At 38.2% G+C, this 12307-nt stretch overlaps 1 protein-coding gene across 1 annotated transcript in view; it reads left to right on the top strand.

Annotated features, from left to right (window-relative positions):
• CNTLN (centlein) overlaps positions 1–12307 on the top strand; it is a 179762-nt gene that overhangs the window by 9923 nt on the left and 157532 nt on the right. Inside the window, 1 exon segment of the mRNA XM_042013181.1 lies at positions 2535–2619. Coding sequence (XP_041869115.1) covers positions 2535–2619 — 85 coding nt within the window.

The raw sequence follows: 12307 nt of genomic DNA, 5'->3' as shown, positions 1-12307 counted from the left end.
ACTAGTTGTGTGTGTGTCTAATCTTGAATTCTTAAGTTTTCTAGCTGTAATTAAGACCTGACCAAACTTTCAATGTTACATGTCTTACAGTTTGGGCATAGATCAATATAGGTATATCACTTCCTCAGGTTGGGGTAGCATGGTTATGGGAGAGTGATAACCTTCTTCCCCAAATATTTGGGGTTTGATTACTGCAGCGATTGTCTTTGAGAAACGGTAATTGTTGATCACCATTTAGGACTCCACAGCAAAGAAATTACGAAGAAGCATTAGTATTTCTATATTGGAACAGTTTTTGTTTCATTTAAGTTGAGGAATAATGTCCAGTACCTATCATGAACAGTATGTCTCCTTCAGGAACTTGCACAAACTTTTGGGTTAAGTATTATACAAATAAACTATTCAGACATTTTTGCTTACTAAATCCTGTTCTTTAAGGTTGTCTAGAATCTTCTAGTACAAAGTTTTATATACCTACCAGAAAGTCTTCTACCATTTTTTTAAAACGAGTATAAGAATGTGACTTCTGTTAGCCAGATGTGTGTTATAAGCAGGGTGAATCGGTTTCATAACCTGTCATGTTTTGAAACCTGTTTGTTGTTTTGGCTCTAGTGCTCCATTTTTTTTTAAATTTGTTTTTTGGAAGGACATCACAGCATAACTTTTGGAATGCATCAAATAATTTCATATTTATGTGAATTTCTGTAATCGCAGTCTACTTAGTTCTGTTCTTGTCGGTTTTCAAAGATAAACTATGAAAAGCTGTTTGTACTATTTGTTTTACTGCTCATGTGTTTCTAGCAACCTATCATGCAGTTGCTTGATGGTTCTGGTTGCAGGTGATCAGATGCTTTAAGGTCAGTATTTGATGTTAATTTTTCTGTTAAGTTTCTGTCTCACTTAAAATGTTAAATACATTTTAGATATGAAATGTCTTTTGGAATACTTGTTGAATATTCATGATTTGACTTTTCTCATTACAGTGCCAAGTTATTTTCTTTATGAAGTAGATTTTTTATTTAGTGACATACAACTGACTAAGACTGCTTCCTGTGTATTTTTATTATTCCTAACCTAAATGTAGCTTAAATGCATACCTTTCAGGTAGGTTTTTCTTAGTTTTCTTCAGGTCTTACAACACATCATTGCTGCTATATTTGCAATCGGAGAGAGCTATTTAGAGTTATGATGCCTTGAGACCTGAGTTTCCAAAGCCCTCACTTCAAATTCTGCACCATTTTATTTAATTCTTTGTTTACTCAAGATTGGACTAGATATTTTAGCAGTCATAGAACTTTATTAAAAACCCCCATGTTATTGGATGGCCTGTTACGACAGTGTAGTTTAGTTTTCAAGATCTTTAGTATCATTAGGCTACACAATAATACCTAATAGTGGAGAAAAATAATCCTCCATGTATCTACTGTCCTTGTTGGCCACTGTTACAAAATGCTTCGGCAGATAAGGCCTTTTGTGTACAGCTGGGTATTTTCATCCACTTCAGATCAGATTTACAGACTCATGTGTACTAGTATTTCATTCCCCTCCAGCTCCGAAACATTCCTTATTTGGTAGAGCAAGAGTTGCTCAAGTAGGAATCCTTTGCTTCCATAGGTGTCTGATACCAGCCATGATGCAAGTTTTAACTATACTGTGAGAACAGGGTTAATCTGTATGAGTTTCTGCTTCCGTCAGCTGTGGTGCTGGGATTGCCTGAAATATTTGGACACTTTTAGGGAATATGTATTTCTAAGCCCTTTGGTCACGCATATGTGATAAGAACTCTGACTGGTGCTAAGGAATCTGAATATCCTTACTGTTGCAACATTTGTTTTCCTTCTGCCTAAAACAAGCTAGTAAGGGCATCAGTATTTGAACTCAGTTAAGAAATAAGATAGCAGTGAGATGAGGTACTTCGTTAAACAAAGCATTAATGACTCATCAACTGGCATTGTACAAAGTATTGCAGAGATGGTAATAGCTGTACACTTTTTAACCACATAGAGTGGCTCTGCTCATCCTGCTTACTCAAGCTTCTGAGCTGTCTTTTTTTTTTTTTCTGCTGGTAAAAGTTACTTATTCTGTCCCTGTGGAAGATAGTAAAATAACTATCTATGATGTTCAAAAGTGTTGTTTCAGACACAAAAATGCCATGTAACTGTGAGAAGGACTTCACAAACCCAAGTAGCTTGGTGTTCTGCACTGCAAAGAAGGAGCAAAAACATTTTGCTCATTCTATGTTCAAGTACACTTTCTAATTTGGGAAAGAATGAGACAGGTCATTTCAGCTGCTTTAAAAATATTAAGACCTCTTACTTCTGTTTCTTTTTGAACAAAGTTGCATTAGATGTTTACAGATGTAATTTGCTGTCACTTGCCATATGCTCACTGATTAATTCTGCAGGGCCTGTCAGCTTCAGATAATTTAATTTTCTGTGCTTTAAAATGACATTCATTATCAGGACATGAAAAATTCAAATGATTAACTGCAAATTATGACTAATAAAGTGTCTCTTTTTTTTGTTTGTTTCCAGAGAAAAACAGAAAGCTGAAGTCAAGGACAGAAGAATTTTAGAGATTTTACAAGCCAAAGACAGCAAAATAGAATCTCTAGAACAGGTTTGTATTATGTTTAAATAGAGCAGTTAAGAAAACTTGTCGTTGACATCACATTTATGTTTCTCAAAATAGAAAATAGTTTGCTATTGTGTCTTAAGAAGAAAGCTGCAGGTGATTCAGAGATTATAACTTTCTGATAAAGTATTATTTAAACTCTTTTGTGTGTTCAAACAGTTGTTACTTAAAAAGTTCATATTTAAACAAATATATAGAAAACATACATACATTATGTATGATATGATGTGCAGTAGATACATTATATTTTATTATAGAGATTATATAATGTATAGTATATATAGTATGTAATCTATATTATATACTTCATATACTGTAGAATTATATCTAATATTTAATATATTAGATGTAATATATATTACATCTAATATAAAATGTAGATCTATGAAAGATGTAATTGTAAAATAATACAGTAAAATAAAAATACTGTTTATTATTAAATAAACTTTTACTTTGTATTACAGCAGTGGCTGAAATTTCAGTGTGTTGTCACATCCTCATGGCTGTAGGTGTGATGTGTAAAGTGATGCACACACATCATGTTTAGAAGCCAGCTGTGTATGATTACTCCTGCATTTCTATCCAGTCCTTATCTGAAAGACAAAATACCTGTGAAGACCTTTACCAGGATTATGTTTGCAGTATTGTGCTTTTAAGAAAGCTGCCTACTGTGGCAGCATCTGAATCTGGGGTGTGCATCTCCATGAGATTGCTTTCTGTGGTTTCAGATCAGTTTCAGAAGCTGAAACTAATTCATCAGAAATCTGAAATTGATGGTGTGATGTAATTACATCATCCACGTGGCAATGGAGAGAGGCTGGTAACTGTGACTAGAACCATGGAAAACTGGCAGCCTGGAAAGAAGAGTTTGTCAACAGGATGGTAAAACTCTGGATATACATACAAACTTGGGAATGAGAGGCTGGAGAGTAACCCCACAGAAAATACAGGGATCCTTGTTGACAGAAAGCTGAGCATGAGTCAGCAGTGCCCTGGCAGCCAGGAGGGCCAGCCCTGTCCTGGGGGACATCAGGCACAGCATCGCCAGCCTGGCAAGGGAGGGGATTGTCCCACTCTGCTCTGCACTGGGGCAGCCTCACCTCAAGTGCTGGAGGCAGTTTTGGGCCCCACAATAACGAAGATGGTGAAGGGCCTTCAGGGGAAGCCCCCTTGAGCTGGGGTGGCTGAGGTTACTTGGCTTGTTCAGCCTTGCGAAGAGGAGACTGAGGGGAGATCTCATTGTGATTTATGACTTCCTCATAAGGGGAAGAGGAGGGGCAGACACTGGTCCTCTTCCCTTTGGTGTCCAGGGACTGGACTGGAGGGATTGGCTTGGAGTTGTCAGGGTAGGTTTGGGTTGGATATTAGGAAAGGTTTGTTCACCCCAAGGGTGGTTGGGCACTGGAACAGGCTCCACTGGGAAGTGGCTATTGTACTAAGCCAGAGTTCAAGAAGCATTTGGACTGCTCTCAGGCACGTAGTGTGATTCTGGAGGTTGTCTTGTGCAGGGCCAAGAGTGGGACTTCATGGTCCTTGTGGGTTGCTTCCAAATCAGGATGTTCTGTGATTTGGTGATTCTAACAGATGAAGAGAACAGAAGTTGTTCTGATGATCATCACAACTCTAATGCAGCCCTTACAATTAGCTTCCCTTAGAGTATCATTGACTTGGGGGGGGGGGGCGGGTTGTGAAGGGCACCAGATGGTGCCAGTGCTGTGTATAAAAGCAATGTACAGAGGTGATGTCATTCTGACCTTCTTGCCTCATCCATTGGCTGGGATGCTGTAGTGTTGAATCAAGAGAGGGATTGTTTCCTGAGCGTGTGGTTTTGGTGATTTGGTGTCAAAGAATGGAGCTGGCTTAAAAAACAATGTAGTAAGAAGTGTTCTTATTTATTTTTTACTGAATGTGCTCCTTCTTTGTTCGTCTAAGGAGAAAAAGTTATTATTTATGTAATTAACATGCAAAATAGGTTGCTTGTGAAAATGTGCATTTTGACAGAAATGGTAATCAATGTTCCTTTCTGTAAAGTACAGACAGGAAGACTTGAAAGCTGTGTATTTCAGTCTACTAATTTGTTACATCTACTAAATTGAGATTAGCCAGTCATGTCTTCTGTTGTTTTTCTCTTCCCCTTCATGCACCATACAAAGATACCAGTTGCAACAGTATAATTTGTTGTAGGGTTTATTGTCTAGGAATTTCTGGGTGACCACCAAAAAGCTGATTGTATAAATCAATGTTGAGTAAGATAAAAAAGAAAAATCAATGTGGTATCTCATCATTTGACATAAATGTAAGCTTATATTGCTTCTAGAAATAACAACAAAACCCTGTAAGGAGAACATGAGATCATATTTCTTGTCTTGTATTATGCTTAGACTTTATCCTGACATGCCTAAGAGGACTTTTTAAAGTTTCTGTAAATATGACAGTATATTCTCCACAGTCTAGGTGAGTGTCATGGGTTAGCAAGCGTAGTCCTGGAAAGACTTGCAAAGGAGTGCTTACAGCTCCTCTGTGACCTGATAGAACCTATCAGCTGGCCAGTTTGAATATGGACAATTCTTTAAGCCACTTAAAATTGTGACCACCTCTGTGATCCCCACTTAAGAACAGACAAACCCCCCCCCAGCTCTCTCTCTTGTTTCCGGCGCTGGCACAGGTGGCTGCGGGGCCCGTGCAGGGGCCAGCGGGCCCAGCCAGGCCCTGCTCGGGCCAGGCCACGGCCATCCTGGAGCCGATGGACCTGTTCCACCCGTGGAACCCCCCCCCCACAGCCCTGCCGTGGGCAGCCGGAGCGGCTCGGCTCTCCCCCCTCTCCACTTCGATAAGCCACATTCCAGCTGCAAGGCCGAGGTGAGATTAACCCTTTTAGTGCTGTGAAGAGCTGAAAACCTGAGGGAGAAGAAAGAGGAGATGCTTAAAGCTGAAATTCTGTTGTAAAGCTATGATATATCAGAGTACCCATTGTAATTTCATGAAGGCGGGGGGGTGGAGCATTCAACTTGTACTTGTGAGCAAAAGCACCTGTGCTGAGATAGGCAGATGCTGATGCAGCTGTAATTTAATGAGAAATTTGAACAGGGAGAGATGGAAGTGATGAGGACTTCTGCTCCAAATGAAAAAGGAGAAGACCTCAGTTCCTAGAGATGCTCCCAGAGATAGTCCTAAAGATGAAGATGAGGAGGACCCTTTGCTCCCAGGGAAGGAGAAGGGCCTCTATTCTTAGAGATTAAATGCTCCCAGAGATGGGTGAAGAGAACTTTTATTTCTGAACGGCTCAACCTTAAAATTTCACCCCAGTAATTTCAAGAGTGGACCCTCGAAATCAGTTGTGGGAAAAGCTGCAAGTCGTGGGAGGGGACTCTCACATGCAAGCAGAGAACCAACCTGGGCGGCTGTCTCGTTGTGATATGTGTTCATAGCATGGGCAAGAGAGACTCCTCTTCCTAAATTGACTGAACAAGGTTATGGAAGTGGTAAACAGACTGAACATCTCAAGGGTTGTCTTTTTACATTGTCAGTGGGAGAAGGGAGGAAGGTGGGGGGAGGAGAAGAATTCTGAAGGTGTGGTATGATTTTTTTTTTTTTTTCTTCTTTTAGGTCTATTAATAAACTTCTTTATATTCTTTCAAGATTGGTGCCTGCTTTGCGTTTCTCCTAATTCTTATCTCACAGAAGATAAACAGTAATGAGTATTTTGGACCAAACCACTACAGTGAGATAGATCCATCTAGTTAGTTCTTACTGAAAGCTAAATGAAATTAATTTGTAATGAGATTAGTATCAGAGTGGTTTCTATTTTAATAGATACTACTGAAAATCAAGTAAAATAATAAATTTGGAGACTTATGATTGAGAAATAATATGGTCTTTAATCACATTTGTATAACTAACAGGGAAGAAGAGTGCTCAGATACTCGTGAGAATTGATACTCATTGCGGCTTTAGGGTTAAAATAAAAGTGGAAATCATCATTATTCAAAACTTCTGCTGTCCAGTATCTTTGGAATGGAGTATATGCATTGAACTTCTGTTTACTTAATAGAACTTCAGCATGACAGCTGGTGATGGGGTCAGTGGCTCTGACCCAGGAAGAGGTGACCAGTCTGGGAAGATGGTCCCAAAAGGAATCACCTTCCCGAGGCCCGGTGTCTTCCCTCAGCTGCTGGCAGGAGGGCCCTTGCAGAAGCTGTCAGCTCTTTAGTGATTGTCAGCTCGTGATTCCAGCTCAGCTCTGCGGGGCAGCCTCCAGGCCAGACCAGACCAGAGAGAGAGACGAGAGGCTCGTGTGGCTGGTTCCGCACGAAGGTAGCTTTATTGTGGGTCCCCTCCGGCGAAGGGGAAAGCCAGGGACGAGAACTCTCTCTCTGCACAGGGGCAGAGGGCTTGCTTTTATAGGGATACAGGGGTGGGTGAAAGCAAATGGGTTACAGAGGATCTGCATAGAGTCTCCTAAAGGATTGTGGGTCTGTCTTTTCTCGCCATGACCAAAGAAGTGGTTGCCTTTCCAGGGAGTCCTGCTGGGCGATTGTGAAATCTCTTATCTCAGCAGAGATCCCTCCAGGGCAGGGGCTGGGCATACCCCACACTTCAGGTTTTCACCTTTCCTAAATTACAGTGTTGTAATCTTCAGTTTTATGAATAAGACTTCTTTTTGGTCATGAACTTCATATTGTTTTAATGCATTAAAGTATGAATTAGTGTGGAACATTTAAAGATGTACCATTCAAAGTTTCAAATAAATTTGTTAAAGCACTTAAGATTAAGATTATTCTTGTCTATTATTCCACATAAATTCAGTACAGAATGTATTATATTTGAGTTTTCCATTGTACTTTTACTTTTCCCCTTTTTTTTTTTTTCTTTTTTTTTTATTGGTTTATTGGTAACTTTTGGTCCTGATAGTCACAACTGGGCCTCATCTTGCATATAGATATGTTTCTTCTAAATGCTGTGTGATAAAAATCTTACTCCTTTGAGATTAGCGTCTAGGTTATTTTTTACTGTTATTTTTGTTTTATGCAGTGTCTCAAAACTTTTTTTCAGCAGTTATGTATCCCTGACATACATGCATCACTTCTCTGTTTGTTTCAAGGAAAACAATTTCTAACTGCTATGTTTAAGTGGCTAGGACGCTCTCTTAGAATTTTAATTCTTCTTCTTCTGAAGACTGATAGATAACTTACTGCAGAAATCTTTTAATTCTCTTTTTTATTTTTAACCTGTTGTATTTGATTTATAATAATTGTGTGTATCTCAAGTAGATCACTGATGCTGTTTTTTCCTTAAAAAGTAAGGTGAGGTTTTTGGAGGAATGTTTGAAATTTTCAAATTCAAACAATTAGTTTAGCAGATAATGTTGGAGCAGGGAATATTCTTCTGCCATTTACGCAATAGATAAATTAAAATATCTTAACCTGTTTTCTTTAGAAGATGACATTAAAGGCATGTAAAAATAGCAGTAAACCTTTTCTTATAACATTGTTAATTAATTAGGTTTCAATTTTGATCTGGAGGAACTAAAGCTAATCTTTTTGTCCTAGACCTTGTAACGTTTCAAAACCTTATCAACTGATTATACTCTAGAGGGGTTAAAATAGTACTAGCTTGCCTCATTATCTGCTCTTGAAAATCTTCAGCTTGCTGTGCAAATCTGTATTAAAGCCCCTTTAATGCATCCAATTGAAAGAAGCATAATTCTACCTTCAGGCATTAATTAACACTGATAAATTTTTCTTGACTTTTGTACCTTCACCTGATTATATTTTTCTTTGTAATAAAATACTTTTATTAAATTAAGACAAATGTATGCAGACATTATTACCATCTAAATACTTTATTTTCAGTAGCATGTAAGCTTGATTATTCTTGTGTAATGAGGGACATGACGATAATTTTGGTAATAAGAAGTTCAGGTGAATGTGTCAGCAGTGTTGAGATTATGTGAATTTTATAAACGTTTTGCAAAAAAAGTTTGGTAAATAAGATTTATGGATACTGCAGACAAAGCGTGTTGAAGGGGACACTAACACAAATTTTTTTTCTTTAAAAAACAGTGACTCAAGTTGTACGTTGGAAAAGGGATCAGCCTTCAGTGGTGAAACGTGTTCTATGTAGCACCTTTGAACTGCATCAGTGAATTATCATATGTCTTTTTACCTTTCTGCTTGACATCTTCTAGTTAGTTTTCTCATAAAATTAAGGAAGGAAACCTTGTTAAGGAGCTGATCTCAGTGAGAAAGATGGGAAGAAAAATACACAAACAGTTGAAAATTGCTGATTTTGGTTTACTGATAGAACGCTACCTGAGGTAGGTAGTATGATGACTATGGCTAATACCTGTGGGCTTTTTTGACTGCAGCAATTAATAAGCTCTAAGTTACAGTGTACCTTTACAGCTCATTAGTATTTTTGTAAGAATTCCCAGTAGGAATGCTTTTTCTACCAGTTGAAAATATGTTTCTGTGAGGTAGCTTACTTCATTTCGAGTAAATAGTTTTTAAACTTAACTTCTTCCTACTTAACTCTGCAGAAAAAAAGCTATATTGGGTACTTATACAGCTGTGTTGTAAATCTATGCTTTACCTCTTTAATAACTCACATGAGCGGCCGTTCTTGAAGTTGGCTAAAGCTTCTGGGTCTTAGGCTTACTCAGCCTTCATATTCTTAGTGGTGTTTCTACAGAGACAGCCTGAAATGGTACCTGCACTTGGATTAGACAGAAAAATGTACAGTAAGTAAAGGAATGTGGTATCTCTTGTCCTCTGCCAAGTACACTAGTTTGAAATGCATGATTTCTTGAATATTGAGCAGAACTCAGTAGTCAAGCCTAGAAAGAAGAGAGAGATGTGGTCTTTATGATCTCATTCATCCTCCTGTGTTAGTGTCTAGTCGGGAAATTTCTTTACAGCCTGGTAAGAACAGTTATCATGTAGCCAGTGAGAGTTACAACAGAGTAGCTTTTTATTTGAGCTGAAAATGGTTTCTGTAGCCATTGGAATCTACTTTTACTGTGTAAGAGATTAACTTCTTCACTGTTTTTAGTATATTAGTTGGTCATTGTAGTGATGCTTTTTTTGTTTTGTTTTGTTTTTTTCTTTCAGTTCTAAGGTCAGTAGGCTTTTAAGGGGTTGGATTTTATTCCCTGTTTAAGGACGTTTGATGAGGAAGCTTTTCATATATCATGGCTTCTTGAATACAGGCAGATTTCCTGAAATTCAAGAAAATGGTTATGCTTTAAGGATCAAGTACCAGAAAGAAGCAGGTAGAGCCCTGTGAGATTAGATTGTGGCCTCACGAATCTGCTGACAATACTTCAGAAGGAGCTTGTCAGAAGAGTTGATCACAGCAACAGCTGTTCTTTATTTACTACACCTGATCTGGCAGCATTGATGTATATGAGTGTAATGAAATACTGCTGTGTCAGGCATAGATGCTAGTAGGTATTGATTCCTGCAGATCTCAGATCGTCCTGCTCTCTTCCAGAGGCAGAGGCTAGCTCACTCTGAGCACCTTGTTTAAGCCTTGCTGGAAAGGAAAGCGTAGAAAAAATAATCTAAACCTAGTTCCGTTAAGATTGTGCTCTTCAATGAAAATAAGAGAAAAGCTCATTTAGCAGGGTATTGGATTTGATTGGAAATTAGTAGAGAAAATAGAGGATAGAAAGATCCTTTGGATTTTTTGTTTTCTGACCTAGAAGGCTGTGCTGCTGCTGTTTCAAAGTAGAGCTGCTGAGAGGAAAGAACAGAGAATAAATTTATTAGGCAGTGTTGCTGTACAGCACTGTGTTATGGGTTGTATAGAAAATCTGGTCTGTCCTGGTGTAGAGAATCACTAGCTGTGGCAAGACTGTCAGATTATGTTGTCGGTATTTGCTGCAGTTTTCCTGAGAGCTCAGTAGAGTAAAATGGACAGTAAATTTTTAAGTGTAGCAGATGCATTGCTGCAATACACACTACACTGCTTGGTATTGATGCTGAATTTATTATGGAGCTGCAGGTTTTCTATTTTGACGAAATGCTGTCTCATTTCCAAATTAGAGGTGTGTTTTTGCAAAAAACTGTCCCTAAATTTTTTGCCTTTGCAGGGCAAGGAGCTTCTGTGTTCCTTGTTTCAGAGATGGAAAGCCTGTTGTGGAAAACTACATGTGCCAGAAGCAGTATTTGGCTTCCTTGTCAACGCAAAAATGCAGTTGCTGGCAGTGCTTGCTTGCAGCAGAAGGAACTGAGAGAAAGGGATACAAAGGATTGTAAGATATTGTGGAAAATATCAGTAAAGCTTTGTTTTAGTGAACAAGAAAGAATGTGCTGCAGTGGAGTTGTAAGGAGCAGCATGAGGGGAAAGGAGGTGGTGCACATCATAAAAAAGTTCTTTCCAGGCTGTGACTTACTCAGTAGGTTGCTGGTGAGAGATGGTTCCATTGCTGCTGGTGAAGGTGTGGTGCTAGAGTTGCATAAAGCCACAGTTTATTTCCACCACATGTTCAGGTAATGAAAAATTCTATCAGGTGTTTCGATTAAGATAGCAAACTTTGCTGAAAATAGCAAATTAATCATGCCAGACAAGTCCAAAGAGGGCGATAGGGAACATGGTGTTTATAATAGATTATGCTGTTTGACCCGTCCTTAATCTATGGGTCAGGTGAGAATTCAGGAGCAAGGCTGACTAATAGTAGAGAAGTAAATACATATTCACGACCTGCAGGATGAGCAGGATGAAGTCAGCTGCTCATATTTCTGGTCTGCTTCTCTGTAGAACCATTTTAGTTGATCCTCTTAAAAAAACTTCAAAGAATCTTGATTTTCTTTTCTACTGCCTGCAAAACAGACCTGTCCTTTTCCAACAGCACGTATATGGTAGGAAAGCATATTTGAATGGACAATGTTTTAAGAATGTTTTTCCTTGTATACATCTCTAAGTTACCATGTTGTATTTCATGTCTTAAATTGATAGAAATAGGCATTCAAAAATTCTCATTCATTTTGGGAACAGATTTATACATACCTGCTTGCAGGTTAATAATTTTTCTCAGAAACCATTTTTAAAATTGCTTTATCTCAGGGAATCCTGGAGAACATGGGATTGGATGAGGAAGAACAAACTTTGGTGTTACGAAAATCAAGTGAACTCCCCCACTTAAATTACTCTATATTTGTGGTTGCTTTTTTAATTTGTTTAAGATTGTTCTGGCAGAAGATTAGGAATGAAAAGTAAGAATTAAAAATGGGACATGCATTCAAAATACTGTTATATGTGTTACATTTTAATCCATTATATGTCAGCTGCTATTTTTCATTGTTTTTTCATCCTTGTTAGGAGACAAGTTTCAAGTTGAATACTTAGCTGTGAATACAGGTATGCTCTGGAACCTATGGTAGAATCAGGTAGCACTGTTGGCATTTTACTTCTAGAGCAGTATGGATTTAAAAATAACTGATATTTTATATCATAACTAGCTACTGTCATTCAGACTCTGAAAGGACACTGTACAGACTGTAGAATGCAGCTGATGACTCTCACAGCACATGGTTACCTTTTCATGAACTATTTGCATTGAACTTCTGTTTGTCCTACATCTGAAAATAATTTAAGAATCTAATGAATAGTCATGAGATGAAAGAAAGGGAACTTCTTTTATTAGTTTTTTGTTTTGTTTTGTTTTTTTCCC

The sequence above is a fragment of the Corvus kubaryi genome, unplaced genomic scaffold (assembly GCF_017639235.1).
Source record: "Corvus kubaryi isolate FWS band 111438036 unplaced genomic scaffold, C.kubaryi_AGA036_p1.0 split1-37296, whole genome shotgun sequence".
Classification (NCBI taxonomy): domain Eukaryota; kingdom Metazoa; phylum Chordata; class Aves; order Passeriformes; family Corvidae; genus Corvus; species Corvus kubaryi.
The sequence above is the reverse complement of the archived record's forward strand: the minus strand, read 5'-3'. Positions and strand labels throughout refer to the sequence as shown.